This window comes from Anastrepha obliqua, chromosome 1, assembly GCF_027943255.1.
Source record: "Anastrepha obliqua isolate idAnaObli1 chromosome 1, idAnaObli1_1.0, whole genome shotgun sequence".
In the NCBI taxonomy this organism is placed as follows: domain Eukaryota; kingdom Metazoa; phylum Arthropoda; class Insecta; order Diptera; family Tephritidae; genus Anastrepha; species Anastrepha obliqua.
In genome coordinates this window covers 86440731-86466221 of record NC_072892.1, presented here as the reverse complement: position 1 = coordinate 86466221, position 25491 = coordinate 86440731, and the positions used below count along the sequence as shown (strand labels likewise).

General features: G+C 38.5%; 1 protein-coding gene across 1 annotated transcript; it reads right to left on the bottom strand.

Annotated features, from left to right (window-relative positions):
- Nucleotides 1–13644: 13644 nt before the first annotated feature.
- Nucleotides 13645–14577, bottom strand: LOC129253197 (uncharacterized). The gene is made up of 2 exons (XM_054891474.1): nucleotides 14433–14577; nucleotides 13645–14353 (listed from the first exon to the last, which is right to left on the bottom strand). The coding sequence occupies exons 1-2, from the start codon at nucleotides 14496–14498 to the stop codon at nucleotides 13754–13756; spliced, it is 666 nt and encodes a 221-aa protein (XP_054747449.1). The 5' UTR covers nucleotides 14499–14577; the 3' UTR covers nucleotides 13645–13753.
- Between the last annotated feature and the right edge of the window lie 10914 nt (nucleotides 14578–25491).

Genomic DNA, 25491 nt, shown 5'->3' with positions numbered 1-25491 from the left:
ATACAGCGAGAACAAATTCGCAGAAAAAGTTGTTATTTTTGCTTTTGTTCGTATGCATTTTGTACTCATAAATTATACTGAGTTTCGTGGCAAATTCGCTTGTTAGCAATGGAGTGGAGATCTAAGGAAAATCGTATTGCAGTGATTGTATTATATAAATGTAGCAAAAGTGCAAGTGAGATTTACGAATTGCTGAAAGCGCGATCAATTGTTTTTCCCAAACGTCTGAAGTGGCAGGCAGAAAAAGAAGTGTCGTCCTTGCGTGACTCGAACCAGTGCAGCCATAAAAGCCGTTCGAGAAAGAAGTTGCAAAAATCCCTTTAGAAAGCAGAAAATCATGTCCAGGGAAATGAATGTATAGACGAGATCCATGTCAAAACTAATTAGAGCTGATCTTTTAACAACGCGATGAAAATTAGGCTCGAGAGATGCAAGCTTCTTTGGTGGCACGCGGTCAACGGCCATGAAAATATTCTTTCCATAGCTGAGAAAATTGTGACTGTTCAAAAAATTAGTATGAGCAAAACGGCAAAATGAAAACTTCGCAAAAAATGTTGTTCCAAGGGTTCAGCGTGGCCATTTAAAGGTGGTAGATGTACATTTCTGCGAAAACGGTTTAAGACCGGGCGAAAGTGTACCAGGAGGAACGTCTTAGAAGGCGTGGTGTAGCAGTTGAGCAATACTCTCTTCAATGAAGAGCGGTGCATCTTTCAGCAAGAATCCGCCCCAGTCCATAAGGCACAAACCACACAACAGTGGCTAAAAACCAATAATCGTGGGTATATAGCTGCAGAAGATTGGCCGTCTGCAAGTCCTGGTCTGAATCTATTGGACTACAGTTTGTAGTCAGAATTGGAGAAAGTTGCCTGTTGAATACCTCACATTAATTTAGAGAGTTTCAAACAATCTTTGGTTCGAGCAGCGACGTCAATATCCATGGAAATCGTGCGTGACCATTTCGAACAAAAACTTAAATTTTGTGTATAATATTTAAATGATTAAATAAAACTAATTTCATTAGAAAACATTACTACACTTTTATATCTACAATATAACAGACTTAACTTGTAACAGAACTTATGGTAGGACTAAGTATATATAAAACCATCTGTTTATATAAAATTCCATCCAGTAAAATTTGTGCTAGCAATACTCTAGTAGTTTTATGGGTAAGTGACGTTACGGGTGATATTTTTTCGAAGTATTGTCGACTCGCTTAAAAACTTTTTAAAACCAATGCCCTTTTATATATATGTATACATATATATATATGGTACTTGGCGCGTATACCCTTTTTGGGTGTTTGGCCGAGCTCCTCCTCCTATTTGTGGTGTGTGTCTAGATGTTGTTCCACAAATGGAGAGACCTACAGTTTCAAGCCGACTCCGAAGGGCAGATATTTTTTATGAGGAACTTTTTCATGGCAGAAATACACTCGGAGGTTTGCCATTGCTTGCCGAGGGGCGACCGCTATTAGAGAAATGTTTTTCTTAATTTTCGTGTTTCACCGAGATTCGAACCTACGTTCTCTCTGTGAATTCCAAATGGTGGTCACGCACCAACCCATTCGGTTACGGTGGCCGCCCTATGCCCTGTCTAAGCAGTCTGTGAGTTCCTTTCCTTCACTCAGCGCTGATTTGTATGCAAATGGTTTCTTTCAATATTTCAGTACCCGGAATCGCTTTTCAATAGATCGAAAATCATTTTCCCCAAGTTTGTTTTTAATTGACGTTATCCTAAACGCCTTTAAGCTTCTCCGTACCATAGCGTCGAATGGCGCCTTTATTTCACTGAGTGAAGGTTTTACGAGCGTATTGTGTGAGAGGCTGAAACCCACCATCACCCAACTGATTGGACCTTATCAGTGTGGCTTTAGACCTGGAAAATCCACAATAGACCAAATATTCACAACACGCCAAATCTTGGAAAAAAACCCATGAAAGGAGAATCAATACTCACTATCTTTTCGTGGACTTCAAAGCTGCATTTGACAGTACGAAAAGAAGTTACCTATATGCTGCTCAATACCAGCAGCGTCATCAGAATTAGGACGGACCTATCTGAGCCGTTTGATATCAAACGAGGTTTCAGACAGGCTAACTTGTTGTTGTGTGACTTCTTTAACCTTATGTTGCAAAGGATCGTACAAGCCGCAGAACTTAATCGCTCAGGCACAATATTTTGATGATGTTGACATCATCCGTCTTAACAACCGCGCTGTTAGTTCTGCCTTCTCCAAACTGGATAAGGAAGCAAAGCGAATGGGTCTGGTGGTGAACGAGGGCAAAACGAAGTACCTCCTGTCATCAAACAAACAGTCGGCGCACTCGTATATCGGCACCAACGTCACTGTTGACAGTTATGATATCGTGGTTGTAAAAGACTTCGTATATTTAGGAACCAGCATTAACACCGATAACAATGTCAGCCTTGAAATCCAACGTAGAATCTCTCGCCAATAAGTACTACTTTGGACTGTGTAGGTAACTGCTTTGTTAAATTCGCCAAAATCGCATAAGCGGTGGTCGCGCCAATGAAGAAGTCCTAATTTATGTTAATTTGTCTAATCGACTTAGTTATGTCAAGTAAGGTATTTGTATGTACAAAAGAACCTTGAAGATAGGTTAGGTTGATATGGGTGCCCAGGGAATGGGCACACTTGGACGAAGAAGAATTCGTCCTTTGTGATGCCATTGTGGAGGGGTGAAGCGGGAGAGAAAGACCGATGGGATACAGGGAGAGGGAGGGGAGAGGTGGTGCTGGGATAGTTGGGGAGCGTGCGGATTACGAACGATGACTATGTTTGCGTCAACCGCTTCATGCTGCTGATGAAATTCATCAGATTTTTAATGTCAGCGCCAGCTATATCAGCAGGCGTGACAAAGAAGTAGGAGCCAAGATGCCTAGATCTTAGCCCCGCCAGAGCAGGGCAGCTAAGGAGAAGGTGCTGAGATGATTCCACTTCATCCTCCATACATCCAGCGCAAAAAGGACTCGAGGTGATTCCAAGTCTCACAGCATGCATTCCTCGCGCATTGTGTCCTGTGAGAAAACCAACGAGATTTGAGAGCTGATATTTTGTCAGCCTCAGAAGCTCGCCCGAGCGCCTCCGGTCCACCCGTGGCCAGAAGGATTTCGCGACCTTACACGTTTGTGTACTTGCCCAGCGCTCGCTGAGTTGGTGCGATGCCCATCTTTCCAGGAGCAGACCGCAGGTGGTCAGGGGGATCCCAATTCTCTCCCTTCGCGGGGAAATCACCTCGCATGTCCCTTGTCTGGCCAGCTCATCTGCCTCACAGTTTCCAGCAATGTCGCTGTGACCAGGAACCCAGATGAGGCTGATGTTAAAGAATTCGGACGCAGTCGAAAGTGAGGTGAAGCATTCCTTGACCAATTCCGAATGCACCGTCGTAGACCCGAGGGCCCTTATTGCCGCTTGGCTGTCGGAGTAAATATTTACTTTCTTGACCGTTAATACGCATTTGAGCAGCCAATCGGCTGCCTCCTTGATTGCGGCTACCTCCTGAATTTGAGTCTGATGGGGAGCTCCTCGCAAAAGACTCCTCCGCCAACCTTACCTTCCAACTTCGATCCATCCGTGAACAAGTTCACCAGGCCCTGTCCCCAAGTGTAGCCCTCCCTCCACTCTTCCCTTGACGGAATAAGAGTAGAGAAGGTTCCGGTTGGACTAAACGAGGGTATACACTGATCCGTTGACAGAGGGATGAACTTGAAGTTTTTGAGAATGCTTGAGTGCCCGTAAGTGAGGTTAAGCTTATAGCTCCAGCCCCTCAGTCTGATTGCAGTACGCGAGGCGGCAATTCTGCCTGCGATGTCTACGGGTGCCACATTTAACATTGCGTTGAGCGCCAGAGTAGGAGTCGTTGGAAGCGCCCCACTGATTCCAATGAGTGCCGACCTCTGGACTCTCTCCAGCTTCTTCACCAATGTCGTCTTCTCTAGTGAGTTCCACCAGACTATGACTCCATATAACAAGATAGGCTTTACAATAGTATTGTATAGCCAGAAAACAACTCTAGGCGAGAGGCCCCACCTTTTACCAATTGCGCCCTTGCATCCATACAAGGCGATTGTTGCTTTCCTCACTCTTTCCTCAATATTGGGCTTCCATGTAAGCTTGCTGTCAAGGATAATACCTAGGTACTTAACCTTGTCAGAAAGCATCAGCGGAGCGCCCCCTAGTGAGGGAAGTTGAGCTCTGGGTATCTTATGTTTCCTCGTAAATAAGACGAGCTCCGTCTTAAGAGGATTCACCTATAGGCCGCAGTCCGTTGCCCATCGTTAAGATATCCCTGCATCAGGTTATACAGAGTATCCACAAATTTTCCTCTGACGATTAATGCGACGTCATCCGCGTAGGCAACCACCCTGCAGCCCCCTTTCACCAGCTCCTCCAGCAAGTCATTTACAACAATGACCCAGAGGAAAGGCGAGAGAACACCACCTTGCGGAGTGCCCCTACTCACCTGCCGGTGAATGGAGATGCCGCCCCATTCTGCCGCGACAGCTCTGTCGCTAAGCATTTTATAGATAAATCTGATCAGGTCGTTTTGGAGATAAGTAAAGGGTTTTCCAATAACAGGTGTTATTGGTGAATGGATTGCGCTATCGAGAGATGATTAACGATTTTTTATGGCTGGAATTGGATGGTATTTATTTGGATGGCGTGCAACAAAAGCAACGAAACCGTTGATATTTTACGGGAAAAGTCTTCGGACCGTGATTTTTCTCGAAGAGGTGATCACAATTGGCCACCGAGATCTTGTGATTGAACACCTTGTGACTTTTTTCTTTGAGGCTATGTGAAAAAGAAGGTCTACACCATGGAGATGCCGCCCCATTCTGCCGCGACAGTTCTGTCGCTAAGCATTTTATAGATAAATCTGATCAGGTCGGTTTGAAGATAAGTAAAGGGTTTTCCAATAACAGGTGTTATTGGTGAATGGATTGCGCTATCGAGAGATGATTAACGATTTTTTATGGCTGGAATTGGATGGTATTTATTTGGATGGCGTGCAACAAAAGCAACGAAACCGTTGATATTTTACGGGAAAAGTCTTCGGACCGTGATTTTTCTCGAAGAGGTGATCACAATTGGCCACCGAGATCTTGTGATTGAACACCTTGTGACTTTTTTCTTTGAGGCTATGTGAAAAAGAAGGTCTACACCAACAGCCCATGGTCGATTCAAGACCTCAAAGACCTCAAGACCACATAGGGCAGCCACTTTGCAATTCGGTTATGGAACATTTTATGAAAATGATATTGTCCTGTAAGCGTGGTCGTGGTGGTCATTTGCCTTATGTTATTTTCCACTATTAATGAAATAAACATTCGATCATTTATTAGGTGCGCTGTTTCTTTTGATGAAAATACAACTTTATTCTGAAAAAATGGTTTCAAGTGAATCATTGAAAGTATTGCCCATCGCTGGCTACTACTTTTTCTCATCTTTCTGGTAGATCTCGTATACCGTAGCGGTAAAACTTTTCATCTTTTGAGGCTATCCACGGATCAAGCCATTTTTTGATGTCTTCATATGAATGGAACTGCTGGTCAGCTAGACCATGTGCCGTCGATCGGAACAGGTGATAATCGGACGGCGCAATATCTGGAGAATATGGCGGGCGGGGTAGGATTTCCCATTTCAGTGTTTTCAGATAGATTTTAACGGGTTTGGCAACGTGACACCGAGCATTGTCGTGCTGTAGAATCAATTTTTCATCCCTCTCCACGTAATGCGGCCGCTTCTTGCGCAATGTTCGGCTGAATCGCATTAATTGAAGTCGATACCGATCCCCAGTGATAGTTTCGCTTGGTTTTAACTGTTCATAATAAATAACACCAATTTGGTCCCACCAAATACAAAGCAGTCCTCTGTTTCTAAATCATTCCCAAAGAATGAAATCGCTTGGAAATGGAATGACGGGTAACTCCTAATACTGAAACAAGCTCTTCTTGTGTTTGACATGGATCCTCATTGACCAATGCCTCCAATTCACCATCTTCGAAGGTTTTTGGCTTTCTTTTACGCGGACGGTCGACAACATTAAAATCACCGTCTTTGAAGCGACGGAATCAATCTCGGCACGTTGTTTCACTTAAAGCAGCATCTCCATAAACTTTTTGTAGCCCCCGATGTGCCTCAGCCGCCGTTTTTTTCGAATGAAAGAGGAAAATCAACACTTCCCGCAAATGACGATTATTCGGCACAAAATCAGACATTTCTACAAAACCAAAAGTATATGATACCAAAACAAAATCACTAATGTATTGAAGCAGTCTATTGACAAACAGTGGGAACTTGGGTGCGCACCTTTTTTTTTTTTTTTTTTTTTTTTTTTTTTTTTTTTTTTGGCGGTGAGGTTGGGTTAAACATGCCTTCGCACCATATAGTAACCGTCGCTACTACGTGTGTGGTGAATCCACTAAAAATATCCCCCCTCTTCTCTTGGAGTTTTCCCTCCACCCTGGGACTGCTTCCGCATTGCTTCGAGGTAGAGGGCCAAGACGGCGTCCTAAGAAGGACACTTACTTACTCATCCTGCGTCCAGGGTCGCCTGTTTTGAGAAACCTATGCTCAATGCTCTTCAGCATGACTTTCCATTTCTCGCTTCTTTTTTCGGATAATATCCTCTACAAAATTTGTGACGGCATTCCATTTTTCTTCGTCTATCATCATTTTGTCGATAATTTCTTCAGGTGTAAATACACCAATAGCTCGTTGTAGACCTGTTCTCTCTACGTTCCACCTCTCGCATTCAAAGAAGGTGTGCTCCGCATCATCATACTCAGTATCTCCATATATGCAGTTTGGTTGGCTCACTTTACCCATTCGCCACAAATACTTGCGAAAGGACCCATGTCCGGACAAAAACTGTGTGAGGTAATAGTTAACCTCACCGTGCTTTCTTTCTACCCACTTTTTTAGATCGGGTATTAGTCTCGCTGTCCATCTACCATACCGTTCAGAGTTCCATCTTGCTTGCCAAAGTGTAAGTGTTTGGACTCTAATATCGGAGAGGCGTAGTACTGGGGTTCCTGCGTTTTTTGCCTCCCATCTCCGTTTGCGCTCTTGTGCTAGAATATTTATAGGGATGGTTCCGCTGATAACTAACACCGCTGCTTCAGATACTGTTCTATATGACGAAGCCACTCTGAGAGCGCAGGTGCGTTGCACAGATTGCAGAGTTTTCCGCCGGCATTGCACCCTTAGCGAATCTGCCCATATTTCGCATCCGTATAAGAGAATAGAGTTCGTCGTGTCCATTAAAAGTTTTCGCTTGTTCTGCGTTGGACCTCCAAGGTTTGCCATGAGCTTACTTAACATGCCACTTACTTTGGCAGCTCTTGTGGCAGCATGGTTTATATGCGCCCAGTAGGTTAGCCTTGTGTCTAATTGCACTCCTAAGTACTTGACCACTCTTTTTGTCGATAAAGTGGCATCGAGTACCTGTATGTCTACTTCTAATGGGATACGTCTGTTCGTTAGAAGGATTAGCTCTGTTTTCTCTGTGTCCAGCTTTAATCCATGGTCTTCTAGCCATGTCTGAACTCGGATCATTACCTGATTTAACTTTCTTTTGGCTTCGTCAGTGTTCCGGGCGATTATTACAGCCGCAATGTCATCTGCGTATCCCACCAAATGCACATCCTCGGGCATCTCTATTCGAAGGATTTCATCGTAGCTTATATTCCAAAGTTCAGGTCCGAGTATTGATCCTTGGGCCGCACCTGCTGTTATTTGTTTGGTCTTACACCCTTCTCGCGTTTCGTATAAGAGCACGCGATTGCTTAGATAGCTGCGAATAATCTTCAATAGATTACTCGGGGTCTTGAATTTTACCTTTAAGGCTTTAATTACGTCGTCCCAACTTAAACTGTTGAAAGCATTTCTGATATCCAGTGTGGCTAGTAATACTAAACGTTTGGAGTATCGATTACCTGCCTGGGCATGTTCTACGCTAGTTATTACATCTTGGATGGCTCCTAAGGTAGATCTGCCACTTCTGAAACCATGCTGCCTGTCGGAGAGGCCGCCGCTGTTCTCTACGGCTTCGCTAAGCCTATGCTTTATCAATTTCTCAAAGAGTTTTCCTGCGCTATCCAGCATACATAACGGTCTATAAGTAGACGCTAATGTTGGGTCTCCCTTTCCCTTACTGATTAGTACTAGTTTTTGTTTTTTCCATATTTCTGGAAAAATTCCTTCTTTTAGGCATGCGTTGTACATGTTTAGCAGCAAAAAAGGTCGTTCGATTGCCAATAGTTTCAATATTTCTGCAACTATGCCATCAGGTCCTGGCGCTTTATTGCATTTCATTGCTTTTGCAGGATCCATAAGTTCTTCTTCTGTGAATGGGACAGGTTCCGTTGTTTCGTGCTCGAGTTCCTCCCTCTCGGCACAGTGTGTTGGGAAGAGTGTGGCGACTATTTTGCTTACCGTTTCGGTTTCCATATCAGCAGCAGGGGATTTGGCCCCTAGCTTTTTCATAACGATTTTGTAGCCCAACCCCCATGGGTTATTGTTAAGATCGTTTCGTAGCTCTTCCCATTTGTCTTTTTTGCTTTGGTTTATAGCTTTCCTCAATTCTTTTCTGCTCTTTTTATATTCTTCGGATTCTGTTATCGCCGGGCCCAATCTTCTGGCTCTAGTATACTTTCTACGCTTATGGATGCACATATTTCTAAGTTCTGCGATCTCATGTGTCCACCAGTATACAGCATTTCTTTTTTTGTTCTTATCTATTTTAGGCATAGATGCGTTGCAACCTATCTTAATGCATTGCATTGTTGTCTTGACTAGTGTTTTTGCTGTACTATTCGTACAGATCGTCGTCTTATTTTCGTCAATAGTTGCAAGGAGCGTCGCTGGGTTTAGTTTGTTAATGTTCCATTTGCGTGTACTTCTATTTCGATTTTCACGTACTCTTTGGTTTTCCATTTCAATGCAAAACGTGATGTATTGATGGTCACTCCCATTGTAATCTTCCAGGACTCTCCAGTCTTTAGTAAAGGTGACTATGCTTTCCGATGCTAGGGTTATGTCGGGTGTTGTGCCTTCACAACCTGGCTTTCGGTACGTAGTCGTTCCTGTGTTGAGTACCACTAAACCTAGTCTGGCTGCCATGTCCAGCACTCGTCTACCTCTTGAGTTCGTTGTCGCCGAGCCCCATTCGGTTGCTTTTGAGTTGAAGTCTCCCGCTATTATTAGCCGTCCCTCTAAACTAAGGGCTTTGTCTTCAATACTTTCCAGTTTCCGGGTGAATTCAACTATATTGTCGTTCGGTGTGAGATAACAGCTTATCATTGTGAATTGGCTGTTTTGAACGTAGACGAAACCATCGCCTGATCCTTTCGCGGTTATTGCGAAATTGGTGCCCCTAGGCAGCCAGATAGCGGCAGTTCCCGACTCGTCTTCGATCCAAGCTTTCTCGGATTGAGCGTATTGTTCGCTTATCAATACTGCTTGAACTCCTTTTTCTAAGACCATCTGCTCCATTAGCAGGTCTGCGTTTCTACTTCTGTGCATATTTGCTTGAAGTATAATCATATTTTATCTTGTCTTGGCATGTTCTTTTGTCATCGGGCATTTGCCCGAGCCTGGCATATGCTTTGTCTCGCTGCGATTGGCATCAGTGCATAGGCAGCATTTGGGTTCTTTGGTGCACTCTTTCATTTTATGCCCAGCTTCTCCACATCGGATGCATATACCTTTTCCGCTTCTGTCTGGTCCTTTACAGTTTGATTGAAGGTGTCCGACACCAAAGCACCGGTAGCAGCGCTTCAGAGATGTGCTAGCTCTCATCCTTGCACTAACCCATCCGATTTTGATATTAGTTTGCTTAAGCAGCTTTTCTGCGCTTTCAATAGCGAGAGTAACATAAGCCCGTACTTGTTGTCGTTGATTAGGTTTTGTGATCCTAACATCGATATTTTCATTAGTGCCAGCTAGCATTTTTCTCACAGCGTCATCAACTTCCTTCTTCTCCGTGACGGCATCCAAGTCTTTGATCTCTACAGTTGAAGTTGGTCTGAGAGTTGTAATGGAACCGACCGCTTTTACGGTTTCCTCTAGTTGTTTCAAAAAATCAGCGTTAACTGTTTTCCCCTTTTCGAATTCAAGTAGAAGAGCGCCAGTTTTGGTTCTTCTTATGCCTTTCACCGTTGTGTTTTCGTCTGGCATGGTATTTTTGCGTATGTTTTTGAGGATTTCAGCATAACTGTGGCCCTCTACCGGCTTTACCAACACAGCCTCCGATTTTGGTTTTGATATTCGTTCAGTCTTCTTTTGTTTGGCTTTAGTCTTCCTTGCGCCATCGTTTTGCGCTTCATCACTTCCTTTTGGCACGGTATTGGGCCTAGATTTTTGCCGGCTTACCACTTGCCATTTCTCAGGCTCTCGAACTCTTAGTTTCTTCGAAGAGTCGGGTGCGGCAGGGCTTGGTGCATTCCGTTTTGCGGTTAAAGGAGTGCTCTCCTGAGCAACACCTGTTTTTCGGGCAGTTGCGGGGGTGTCACCTCCGACTTCTTTAGTGGATGTTTCCGGCAAGAGACGACTTTTACCGGCTTTCTCAGCTCGAATCCAACCTCTTCTGCAGTTTTTCATGACGTCAAATAGTTCGTCAAGCTCTGAGACTCCGGTCTTTATTTCCGTGGAAGTATTTCTACTCTTCAATATAACTGCTTTCATCTTCCTAAGCACTCTCAAACATTTCTCTACGGCTTCCTCTTCTTCAGCTCGCATTTTGAGAATAAACTCTTGTCGCGGAGATGCAGTGGTTTCCCGTTCTGTGTTTGCATCCTTTGCAGTTACAGGGGTATGCGACGGCGCATTGGGCGCATTTGCAGTATTTTTAACCTCTTTTGACGTTACTCTTACATCCTGAGGCGTCATTTCAGCTCCTTCATTGACCGTCTTTGATTTCCCTATAGTCGGCAATGTTCCACTCGTAAGGGGCGAATTCCCTTTTTGTGGTGGCGAGCGAAGCAATCGAGGTTTCCTTACGAAAGGGCTCTGCTCTATATCTCCATCAGTGATGGCCTTCTGCTGTTTTTCTTCTTTTTGTTTCTTTTCCATAATTTTTTCCATTCTTTTTTATTTAACCAGCGCATCGTGTGCAGGGGGGCGGGCCGAAATAGTCAAGAGCGGGTGTACCCTCGGAGGCAATGCTCCTACCCCAGTTCCCTGAGGCCTGACCTACGCTTTACCGATCCCGGAAAACACGGACGGACCGGCGCTCGCCCGGAGCAACGAAAGCTACTACTCTTTCGCCCAATGAACACTTCCTGACCAGGGTCCAAGGCGGCTGGTTACTGATATACAACGAGGCTAACACATCGGCAGAGCGAACTCACATCACCCCTTTGAGGTCGCAGGTGGAAAGCCATAACGTCCTATCCAGGGACTCCCAGTGCGCCCCGTTGCATACTTTTTATACAGTCGCACCTAACATGGTGAACAGACACTGACCAGCACACCGCCCAATATGGGAACAGACATGTGCTGGATTTTGTCTCCTAACTTTCTAGCTAACTCTTACAGAGTCGCTGAAGCGGGGGACATCTTGACTAGGGTCCGCGGGGTCGTCGTACCCGTCACCTCCTTATGGGAGATGCCCTTGCGGGGGGTTGCGCACCTTTGGATATCAAAATAACACCTCTGTTTGGAAAACCCTATATTTTACTATGCTAAGTCTAGTAGCTAGGTCACTTCTCAGTTGAATACAGTGATCCCCAAACTATTTCTATTGTTAAAAAGTATACCCAATATTTTCATACAATTTGCGTTAGCTATTTTTGTTAGTTTGTTGTTGCACTCAAGTTTTACTGAACTGTGAGCAGTTGTGTTTTTGGAACACATGCAGGTGCTTACATTTTTCAAATGTAATATAAACGTTACGACCATGCATCTATAGCGCTCAAGCATATTTGATGGAATTTTCACTGTCGCGAAAACTTTTTCATCATTTTGGTGTTTCACGGAGTTTCTAACCTACCACTAGCGAATTAAACTATAGGGATTTATTAAATCTGTCTTCAGGGTCATTATGTACTCGTATACCATCCTGATCAAAAAGTTTCCAGAGCAGCAGAGCTCTATGTTTTTCTTTGTGATTTAGGTTGCCTCAACTGAGATTAACATTCCTGCCAAAATTGTATCGCCATTGCTTGACATTTGTAACAGTTACGCCGTCTCGAGTAAGTCTATTCTAATCTATCTACATATTTCGATTTTTTACAGTTTTAAAATTGATTTGAATTTACAACGAGTTTGTATTAAGTTTTGCGTTGAAAATGAATTCAATGATGCGAAAATGATGGGAAACTGTTTCGGTGATGATAGTTTAAAGAAAACGGACATTTACGAAGGGCATGAACGCTTCAGTGACAGGCTGTCCATAACCGCAAATTAACTATTCGAAAGCTGCCAGAGAACTGAACATTGCTTATGAATTGTAGGACATTGTAGTTAATGATTTCGGTTTGCTGTAAAGTTGGTCTCAAAGGATCTAAATTTCATGCCAAAAAAGGACTTCGTTTATATCACTAATGACATGATTCTCAAGGCTAAATCCGACCCAACATTCATCAAACGCATCATTATTGGAGGCGAGACAAGGATTTATGAGTACGACCAGTCATCCAGACATCAGATGAGTGAGTGGAGATTTCCGAATGAACCAAGACCCAAAAATCAAGTCGCTTTTAGTAAAAAAAGCGGTATTGTACTCCACGAATTTTTTTCAGAAGGTTAATAAGGTCTATTATTTGGCCACTGTGAGTCGTTTACGTAAAGCAATTCACCAAAAAAGAAAGGATTTTTGAAAAAATAGCTCGTGGCCACGATAACGCTTCGTCCCACAGTGCCATCGTTATCCTTGAATTCCAAATACCATCCATGATTTTTGCTGTTTGATCTAGTCTAAAAACACGACTACGGGGAACGCGTTTTAGCAGCCAAAAAGAGGTAATGGAAAGAGCAAAAATGGCTCTAATGGCTATACCGAAAATAGAGTTCCAGAAATTTTTCGAAAGCTGGCTCAAACGCTGACATAAGTGCGTTGTCGTTGATGAGGAGTACTTTGAAGGCGATAAAAAACACTTTTGAGGAATAAATTTGTGTTTTAGATTGTATGAACATATTCTGGGACCTGTTTGATCACGTGATAAGTATGAAAACTTTTTGAAATCTGCTCTGTTGAGACATAAAATGTGCCTTTATCATTTAGCAGGCGGCTTCTGTAGCCAATAGGATTGGAACGTGACTATCAGCAGACGAAATCTCAAAGTCCAATTATGATTTTGTACAAATCAAAAAGGGTTTAAAAGTTGAAGACTTGTACTTTGGATTATTATTTCAGTAAAAAATTAAATTATTTCACAATGCTATACATATAAGCTCAAATATAGGCTGAAGGAGTAAATAGCCAAAATATTTGAAAAACTTTCATTGCTGGGTTGTACTGAACTCAGATTCCATTTTAATAGGTTACAAATCTTCGCATACGTGTAGTTTGCTTCTTGATTAAAAAGTTATGTCTGCTTCCAATTCCAATATTTTGGAACTCCCAAATTTATTTGAGTTATTTAAAATGTGTAAATCATGTAAAAGCAGTGAAATTATAATATGATGCAAGTTATAAAAGCACCATAAAGCAAATTATTGTAAATAAAAAAACAATATAGTAGCTGTATATATAGACAATTTTGAAGTAGTTTCTGCTGACTTCTAAAACCACTCGAACAAATTGAACCAGTCGTCATCTGTGTCGTTATTAAGAGATTCCCATTTTTTGAGCAGCATTATCAGTAGTTTTTTTAGTTCTTCATTGTAATTGGCATTATCGTTGGCTTGCGATGAAATTGGATTGTAGGTATTTATTTGATTGTGTAAATTCGGCGAAAATGTAATACCTCCTGATTGTGCCCATTTTGATATGGCGTCAAGGAGGCTATCAATGGAAGTAAAGGAAGTAGTATTTGATGCACTACTGGCCTGCCCAGCCTTACTTAATTGTTCTTCAACAAATTCTACAGCAAATTCTTTCACTCTATTACTTCCATCTAAAGCGTGCTGCAAAATATTTGTAAGGTCAACTACGTTCCCAGCCTTTGGTATAAGTGCACTAATTTGTTCCTTTAAAAAATCTCTCTCACTTTGGTAAGCATTAAATTCTTTAATAGCATCTTCTTTTCTCGCGTCCGTGTTTAGTTGTTTGGCATCTTCTAACTTTTTTCTTTGCTGATTAAATTCAATTTCGTCATTTGTAGAAGGATTAGAAATTTCTTTATTTGCTTTAAGAAGCACATCTATATCTTCATTGGTATCCTATGAATAATATATTTAAGTAAGAAAGTTTATTTTGTAAGACACATTTCCATATAATATCATATAGAAAATTGTTTACCCCTTTAACAAGCAACCACAATAATGAATTTAAAAATATGAAGTTAGCAATCTCCTTCAAAAGCATTTCGCTGCCACCGATGTTTGACGATTTGTACTGAGATGTAAGATATAGCAAGTCAACTTGAAAACTGAAGGAGTTTGCGCCTTTTGTGGCATTTATATAAAATGATCAAACACAGTTTTTCGCGTTGCGTGTAAAAATAGGCCGATTGCTTCAAAATGTAAGTTGTTCCAACGTATCGGCAAACTTAAATACATACACATGTTTATGTGCAGTAAGCGCTAAAAATGCAGTAGCTCTGCTACCCCAATACCCTCTGCGAATCAAACTAGATGTACATATGTAAATGTAATAAATCAGATTTATTTGTTTCTGCGCTGAATGTGCTCACCAAAGGCGTGAACTTACTTACAAGTTTATTAGCGAGTGCTGTTTATTATTTTCAGAGAGATAGACTTTATCTATAAACCTTAAAATACTACATAAAAAGTAAGTTGTGTATGTCGAGGTCGAAAGACTGTTCTAGCACGCTCGCGAACTTTTCTATGCAAAGTTACTTTATTGAAAACATTTAAATTAAAAGGTGAAAATTAGACGGTTGCAAATAATTTTATTAGACGAAACTATTAGACTGGAACCTTTTCACATTTATTTGCATTTAGTGCGTGTGAAGTTCATTAAGGCGCATTTATTAAAAAAATGAGCAATTTTTAAAGGGCGAAGATACAGGGTGATTCAATCAGAACGCAGATTTTCTTTATGCATAAAAGACAAACAAATATATTGATATTATTTTTATTCTATTTCACTATGTCCTTTTAGTCTATGGCATTTATGAATTAAACCAAATATCCATTAAATTGACACCACGACTTTTTTGACAACACGGAATGCGAATATAAAAACTGTCCAAAGCTTTTTGGCTGTACATATCATTTACAACGCGTATTATTTCATACTTAATCTATGGAATTGCCTCGGGCTTATTAGCAGGTATCATCTTTTTTTCGTATACCTAGAAAAAGGAGTCCCATAGTGACAAACGGCAAGCTCCCGCCAGACATTTGACTTCGTTGTCTCGGGAGATACTACTTTCTGGGAACTTAGTTCGTAATAGGATCATTGTTTTATTCGCTATGTGGCAAGTGGATGTCATCTCATAGGAATGCACTTCTTGCAGAAGGACCACTTTCATAAGACGATCGCTCTATAACTAAGTTTGGCAAAGTCTATAGAACGCATTTTATGAAAAAATTTAATTAAATAAACAACACAACTCAAATAATCACACTATGCATGGCTTCGCGTCAGTCAGTGTGCCCAAAATTTTCCTTCATTGTGCGCGTTAATTTAATAAAAATTTGCATAAAGCCAATCGACAAAAAAGAATTTTATTAATTTTTGATAAGCCGGGTGGAAATTAAATAATCGGTGGCTCATTGATTTGAAAAGTGTGGCTTAAAAAAACGCGTGAAGGAATATAAAATAATCCTTTGCGCTCTCCGGCAGTATTATCTTCAAATCATAATAACTTTTCTAATTATCTAATACTTTTATAGAAAATATATATTATTAACTCATTTGCAAGAATAAGTGAATTAACCTCAGAGTACTAATTATTTACATATGTTAATCCTTAGTCTATTCGATTAATATGTGAGCATGTCATGGGATCGAAATACTTTGGACATGGTCGGAAGCTTTTCTTAAAATTGGAAAATAAACAGACAATTTTTTAATAATTTTGAGATTTATTTAATGTTGATAACTTTGGTATAGACAGCGCTTTTTAAAGACTTGAAGTTAAGTTTAAAAAAATTCTTGCATTAGGTTTTTAAGTGGAATGTTTTTCAAAAATGACAAAAACATTTTTTTTTACAAAAATGTTTAATTTAAAAATATAATGTTTTTCAAGTATATTTTATTCTAAGAAATTAAATCATCATTTAATTTTTAAACACCCATGATAGACTTCAATGGAGGAAACTTCTTCAAATTCTGATTGGTTGTATTTAGCCTAGCATTTCATAGGACTTTGTGTATGAAGGTTTGAAACAACTCTAGCTAGTCCTGCTCTTGCAAACATAGAGACTGACGGACATTTTTTTAGTATGGAGAAAATGCGCAACAGTGTCAGAGTAAAAAATCATAAAAAATTAATGCGATTTTTTAGAAATTTTATAATAACAATTTTTATACAAACATTTAATAAGCTGTGTATAAAACCAAAAAAATTTCTAGAAATTGCCATTAGATACAGTGGAATTGGAATGAAAAATTAGTGGTATCTTTAATTTAATTAATAATACTTTCATATAAATATAAAAAACATTTCAAAATATTGTAGTGCGAAGCTTATAGTCCCAAATCTTGTGATTTAAAAATAATTGAATTTCGTGTGGATTTTTTTTAATTGGCCAGTGTGCAAATTAAAAGTGCTTATCAAATAATTTATTTGATTTACTTTTTTTAATTGCACATTTGTGGGTATCATAAAAATATTTTCATTGTAATTCAAACATTTAATATTTTTGAAAATTGTGAAATGAACTATTTTTTAGTATTTTATGCCAACTTTAGGTGATGTAGTGACATTTTCAATGCTGTTCTCGGCTAGTATGTACTTGGGATAATTCCGTCCCTGGTGATAACATGAAATAAATACGTTCAACAGTAGGTCTCCTAAATCAAAAATCATAATACAAAATGATCACTCTATTTGGGCCAGTTTAAACCGAAAATTCTTTACATACTCATAAATATGTGCACGTGTATATATAATACTTCTTTTAAATACACTATTTGTATATCGTTTTAAGTAAAATCATAAAAGCGTCATTGCTTTTCATAAAATAAATCATACGAATGCAGTTACAATGCCGTTAGCCTCAATAATGCAATTAGAAATAGAATTTGCTCACAGATAAGCCACAAAGAAATACTTGAGTTTTCTGTTTTGCACTTGATAAACATTTGTTCAGTTATTTTAAACTGGGGCACAACAACAAAGCAAGTTGAGTAGGAGGAAAAAGTATACTATACAAAACTAGAACAAAAATTCCATCTGGGCCAACACAGTTTGTGAAATAATTGCAAATTTGCACAAAAAAAAAAAAATATCTTGCGATATCTCAACACCCCTTTTGTGCTTCAAAAGGTCGTAACATTCAACGATAGCAAAGTTTTGCTTTCTTCTAGAATTTTGTTTATATTATCAAGTCCTATAGCCACATGTTTTATTTGTACGCCTTGCGGACTATTTGCACCGTATTGGTAATTTATTGCTCCTTAACAACTCGATGGAACTCATGTCTTTGCAGAGGCATATCTCGTTATTATAATTGTTTTATTATTACATAGATTATATTATTGTTTTATTATTACATAGAAATAAAGAACCTAAAAGATATTCAAAATTATATTTATATTCAACTAGGGTGTCATGGCTTCATTTGTATTCTTTGCTCAAGTGTCGATCGGCTAACTGATTTCCTGCAAAGGTCGGATGTTTAAAATTACGCCTAAGGCTTCATTAAATGTAGTGGGGTGGTACCTTAGAAAGCCTGTGTACCCTAGAAAGTGGATTGAAGTTAGCCGACCTATCCCATGGTGGCTATCATGTAACCCGTCGAGCTTGTGTAGGTCTAGCCTGTATAAAGTGTTATATAGGCATTCTTGTTTCGCTGAGTTGTGTTTTTCTTTCAGCACAGATTTTTATCTAAAATAATATAATATCATACTAGTTCTAAACCGGGCTTCTGCGGACTTGAAACACTAAGTGATAGAAAAGCTTTTTCCTCCTCAGCTAAAAAAGTAAACCTATTTCCTGTATTTCTGCCATGGAAAAACTTCTCATAAAAACCATCTACCGTTCGAAGTCGGCATAAGACTGTGAAAAAGCTCTGTAAAACCCTGTCAAACAAAGTATTTACTTATATGGCTTTGGCTTCAGCAAGATGAAGTGTCATGTCAATCAGCTTTTGTCGCAAGTTCGATAGTCGTGTTATCAGCCGTTTCGGTGTTGCCAATCGATTCCTAAGGCGAATATCGAGTAAGCTATTCATGAAATAGAGCCAGAAACCGTCCCCAAGGCTTTGAAAAACTGAGCTAGCAGAATACGCTACAGTGAATGAATGAAACCATGTCCATGAAACCATATCGAAAAAAAAATATTTTTGTTACATCCGATGGAGTGACTGATGGCAGCTGTATTCCCTTGTAAAGATAACAAATTTCTCAATCTGTTGTACGCATCTCAATCCAATTATCGATGCCCTATTCGGGGTACGGTAGCTGACTTGAAACTTCAGATTCACTACACTGTAACTAAGTAGTTGGCGGATGAACAACATACGCGTTGGCCGGCACTCCTCCATGGCTATGAAAGTATTTTCAAGATTATATATTGAAATCTAGAATTGATAGTTCAGTGGCTGCTAGATCCATCCCTGCGGTCAAATAATAACATTTAGCAAAGTAGTTTAAAAACCCTGAAACAGTCTTGGTAAACATTTTTTTTAAATTTACCAATACGTTAAATGTAAAAATTTTTCCAGTAATTCAAAAAAAAAGATAAATGTGTAGATGAATCAGTTTTAGCAAACCTTGAATTAAATATTTATTCATAGAAGTACTGTTTGCAGCAAATGTTTCTACAACAAGTGCTCAAATTTGCTCACAACCAACTTTTTAAAGCGCTCAACCAAATGGGCGTAGACACTTTAAAAATAAAGCTATTAGAAAAATATTAAGATTAAAGCTATTTGAAAAATATTAAAATTATTTTTGTTAGTTCTTTATCACAACTCAGCAGATACACAACATGTTTGGCCTTCCCATTTGAGAGATAGATGAACAAATTATCCAGAGTGCAAAGTCCAGCTGTAAGTAGTTGGCCAAAAGAAAAATAAAGATCTTTTGAGATCAACCCAATCCTATTTAACCCTTATTTAACGATCGTTCGTGGACTTAATTTTTTTTTCTGTATATATAATTGGAATACGTGGAATCAGCCTATATTATCCTTTCCACAACCTTTAAAAATGCATTTTTAAGCTATGTAGAATGGCAATTCTGGGCTTCTCTGCCCAACATACTGAACAAAAGCAATAAAAGGAATTGTAATTTGTATTTGTTTGTTTTTCTATGAAATCATATGGCTCATGTAAAACTACATTTTAGACAAATCTCAAAATAAGTCAAACAAACAGAAGAAAAAATATAATGTCGTTTTTTGGATTTTTGTTTTTACTTCGAATGACGTTCCATGTAAATGTGAGAGGAGTTTTTAATGGTTGGGTAGTCTAAAGTTTGTAGAATATCGAACGAATAAAAAATTTAAGCAAAACATAGAAAAAAGTTTAATTTCACCCAAATTTATTTTGTAATGCGTTACTGATCAAATTGCTATCCGGGAATATGGCAACTTAATAATTGCCCTATTGCTTTATTTTATCTTTATCTGAAAGTGTTCGATGCGGTATCATCTGGTGGGAGCAGAGGAAGAGGAAGAGTGAGAGGAAGGCCTCCTCAGCGTTAGAAGTATCCGGCGGAGAAGGACCTGGCTTCACGTGGTGTTTCCAACTGGCGCTCGATTTTCGCGCCATTCAAAAAGAAGAAGAAGAATTGCTTTATATATATTATTAAAATGCCTTTTTTCTCTATATAATACATGGCTTTAGTAATTTTGTGGGTCTCCGATTTATTAGTATACTCATGAACTATATTAGTGTTTATTAGTATACTCATGTCAGTCAATGTCGTTTCTTAACTCCAATAAAAAATGTATTAAAAATAAAGATTTCTGATACCTCTTTCGTTTGACATCCATATTTCAGTTAACTTGCTTATTAAATTAAATTAACAAGCCTTTCAAACAGGTGACAACCAATTCCAGAAAATATTTTTTCACACTGAATAATTTTAATTAATTAGTTTTAATTATTTAATTTATTGAATTTACTAAATAAAAAAATGATTTTTAGTGATGGTAATCTTTATTTTGAACGTTAGGCCCTCCATTGCATGTCTTTTTGTAAGCTGCAAATGACCACTTCACAAATGCCAATATGATTGCTGTACGACGACATTTGCAAAAACTATATGTACATCTTCCGATAGGCTGATTAATTTTGTGCCGCCTTGCATAATGACTTAATATTAGTAAGTATCTTCGCTCTGGCCGAAGTTATGCGTTACATCTATTATTTTATGACTGCCTTTGACAATTATTATCAATTGATTTCTCGCTGTTGCTTAGTGCGCTGAGAACTTTAAGCATCAATAGGTTCTCATCGAATTGTAATGCTGTCAGTAGTGTTGATATTATTGATATGCCGTTACAGACAGCATTAATTAATTTGAATACCTTAAACCAGTATAGAATCCGAACTGACACGCTAAATGTAATGTAACCCAACCTACACAGGTGGAGAGCAAAGTCGATCAATCAAAGTTGCTACGTTACCTTGCATATCCAGAGGCCAGCATAAAATCGCACGAAAGCATATGCGGTTGTAAGGTAATAGTCCAGAAACGCATTTAAAATAGCGCTCACATTGTTACAATGGAAGATTTCTTACTTACACTAACGCATTTTTTTTAACGAATTTTTTGTTAAAAATTTCTATGCTTCGACTGCTCGCCAGCGGAAGTTTTGTGGTGGTGTTTGAATTGTTCGATTTTTTGAACGCGATTTTATATATACAAGAACACGGGATCTACTTGAGTCTGTTTAAAACAACCTAAAATTCAGGGCATATGCCATAGAGCTTATTCAGTTGCCCTATGCCATCTCTGAATAAATTGAACTCGATTTGAACTCTGCTGTTAATCACAAATCCAGTCAATGAATGAATCCCTACTCATCCAAAAGAGTAAGAATTGGATGTACATAAGAACTGTAATATACTTCATAATTTTATTTTGAAATAAAATAACTAATTTCTCCATGTACTAAAATGTCTTCATGTCTTGAAAATTTGAGAGTGAATGAAAAAATTTCATAAATAATTGGCCAATTCCCATATGCTCCTTTAGTATTCAATTTGCTATTCTGCATGTGTACGAGTATGTACCTGAATTTACATAGGAGTAAATAAATATAACCTATGCTAGATGTACTGTGGTTGCCACCGAATGAATTATGTCTTTTATAAATTGCTGTAATTTTCATTCTTATTTTTTTAAGCCTCGTCTTTACTTTCAATGCTTTCAGTGTTGTGTCTGTACTCATTACTACACACATTTGTGGTCGTTATTGTTACATGATAACGATGTTGCATACAACTCCGATACCATCATTGATGTGATTAAAAGTTATTGCTCCAGCAACACAGCAATGCAATATAAGTACGAGGGGAGGATATTAAATAACAATACTGAAGCTGCTATTGGAAGAACTTAGGTGTGGGGGGCAAAATGACGCCTCAACTGTTCACCTCTGAAGAACAAGAAGTTTTTACTTAACTTATCATTATCAAATTTTCAATAAGAAAAGCAAAAGCTTACTTAAGTATCATATATCAATAAATATCATATTTACGGGCATATTTTTTGATGCTCTGTATGAATCTTTTACGATTTGTAAATTTTTACGCGTCATCCATAAAAAAAAATATCACATTTTGATGTTTAATCGATTTTTAATCAGAAATAAATATTATTTTTTAAGTTTCAATTTTCATCAAAATTAGGATAATTTTTTAAATATATCTGATTTACATTTTCCATAAATAAAATTTTTTTTCTATAATTCATTTTTTATTTCTCGAGCGTTATTTTTTCTCTCTTAAATAAAATGATTCTCTAATTCCTAATTTTTTGCAAATAAATAAAACTCAAAGCGCCACACCTCACCTAAACTAAAATAAAATAAACTAAACTAAATAAAAAATATAAAATTGAAATTTAAAAGGCGAGCCTAGAAATACCGAGAGGTTCGGTAACTCCTAAAACAATCAGGCCAAAAATCCCATTGTAAAGGGATTTCCAATAACAGGTGTTACAGGTGAGTGGATTGCGCTATCGAGAGATGATTAATGACTTTTTATGGCCCTGAGTTGGATGGTATTAATCCGGACAACGTTTATTTTCAACAAGATGGCGCTACGTGCAACACAAGCAACGAAGCTATTGATCTTTTACGGGAAAAGTTTCCGGACCGTGTTACCTCTCGAAGAGGTGATCACAATTGGCCAACGAGATCTTGTGATTTGATTTAACACCTTGTCACTTTTTTCTATGGGGCCACGTGAAAGAGAAGGTCTACGCCAACAGCAGCAGGGTTGATTCAAGACCTCAAAGATGGAATTTGTGAGGCTATCGATGACATAGGTCAACCACTTTTCAATTCGGTTATGGAATACTTCATGAAAAGGATATTGTCCTGGTCGTGGTGGTCATTTCTCTGATGTTATTTTCCACTATTAAGGGCATACCTTCTTTTTTATAATGAAATAAACATCCTATCATTTGTATTAAAGAATAGCATTTTTCTTTGAATATCAAAATAACGCCTCTTAATAAAAAAACTTTTATTTAAAACTCTGGATAGTGAAAGGTAGATAGTCAAAGACGAAAGGAGAGAAGTAACAGAAGGAAAAAGTTAGGAGAGGATAGCGAAATACGGGTAGTTAGGCCTGTGAGAATTTTCCAGATTCTTCGGTAAATCTGAAAACATCCTCCAGTTTGTCAGAACGAATTCACTCGTTTTCAATACATCGGAACCTAAAAATTGCAGCATTGGTCTAGCATATGCACAGGGAAAATGCTCAGTGTTATCCGCTTCCTCTAAGCAAGACAGGCAAATTGGGTTCTCAATGATTCCAACGGTGGCCATATGTTGACTCTATAGATTGTGTTCTGTAATAATACCGACCATCAACCGAACGCCTTTTCTTCCAAGTTTTCTGTTCGAGCTAATTTGCAGTTCTGCAGCATTCTAGACCGATCCACTGCTCTTTATGTAAATGGCGTATGATCCACTTCATGATTCCTACAGAACTGATTTCGATTATTGGCTCCGGTCCCCGTGGGGTAACCGCTGATCCACAGTTGGCCAATTCATCGTCAATTTAATTCCCTTGAACACATTCATGCTAAGTACAAGCTTATTCTGTCTTGCAACACAAGCTTCTTATATTCTTGAACAATCAATAAACAAAAACAAAACACTATAAATTTTTAAAAGAATTTTTTTTTATTTCTGATGTAGCGGAAATAGCAAAAAAAAAAAACAAAAAATTAACAATAAGTCCAAAAAATAATTGTTAACATTAATAACTCTTTCTGATAAAAAAAATAACAAGTCGTAAAATAGTTATTATATCAGAAAAAGTTATTATAGAGGGAAAAGTTATTATATCAGCGAAAAAGTACACTCGAAAAATAAGTTTTATTTTTGATCAGAAAATATAACCCGTTATATGGTTACATCTTCTGAAAATCCATTTCTCTCTCAGCCATTTATTATAATTGTTCATCGCTAATTTTAAATTCTTAAAGTAATGATTAAATATAAGTTTTTTTATCAGAACTCATAATTTTTTACAGGGTCCTTCTTACAAGCATAGGGATCATTTTGATATCATCCATTTGTTCTAGCACTTTTCTTAAATTGGCTTATGATACTCGTTATATGGTTGCGTTAGTCTGAATACGAGGTAATTTCTGAATATGAGGTAATATTCCTGAATAAAAATAAAAAATTATCTTTATTTTAACCTTTATCAGCCCCATTGCTTGTATGTTTGTGTACTGCAACTATTTCGTTCACAAGTGTTAAATATGGTTGATGTACAATGCACTTGCAAAAATTAAAAATATTTCGATAGGGTGATTAATTTTGCGCTATGTTGTATAGAACGTATGCATACATATTATATATAGGGTGCGCACGATATTGGAGGGCATCTTGAGAGTAAAACTAATTGATTTTATTTAGAAAAAAAATTAATGAAACTTCACAAATTTTTTCCACGACATTAACTCATCATATATCTATAAAATCATTTGCTACAATTTCCATTAGCTGCAATAACCTCGTCGAATCGGACACGGAAACGATTGTATGCCCGAATCAAATGCTCCTTATTCATATTGACTATAACAGTATTAGTTGCAGCTTTAAGAGAAGTAATGATGTTATAAGGATGCTTATTGGTTTCGCGCTCAACAGCGTAATGTGGTCATGGAAATTTGTATTCATGTAATTTTATGTCGCCATTGCCTTGTGTGAAGAATCAGGGCTATCAATCCAGGGTTTTACTACTGTCTCTAGAACCCCGGTATATGCAACAGAATTCATGAGAAATGCTTGAGCAAAGCAGAGTGGTGGCATGACATCTCCTTTGTTGCTCACAACACCTAAATCATAACAGTTGCTGAAAACTTGGTGTGCGTGGCAACAGGAACGTCAGTACAATTGGAACATAACCATCTGTCATTGTTGCCGTTGATCTTTTGGTTTTGGTAAACATTTTTTTCGTCAGAAAAAAATCATAACACCTCAGGCGGTGCAGGATGTTTAATTTTGTTTAGAAGACGTTTTGATCGGATAATTCGCTGTTCTGGTGTTTGCTCTGACATAACGTAGGATTAATACCGGAGATCCTTATGAACAACTCGACGGATAAGTTCATCGGAAACATTAGGCTCCGTCGCAAGGGCGATCACTAATTCAACCGTTAATGATGGGTTTCACTTGTTGATTCTGCAGATCGGACAGTGTCAGAATGTTCCTTGTGTGTTTTGCGTTTTTCAACAGATTCTGCAATGATGCCTCATACTTCTAATTCACTGCGAAGCTTATGAACGAATGGTCAGGCACTCTTCAAAAATAGAGAGATTTCTAAATCGGTGTTATTTCCACATAAAGCGATGAAGCTGCATGTCTCTTTATTTCTTGAGGTAAGTTGTAGTAGTCCACGTCTTATCTGAAAAAGAGAAAAAATAATAATAATGGTTTCGGGAAGTTATATACACATGTGTACATTACCTTAACTACCGTACGCACCCTGTATGATAAATCTATATTCTAGCCCATAGGGTAACACCT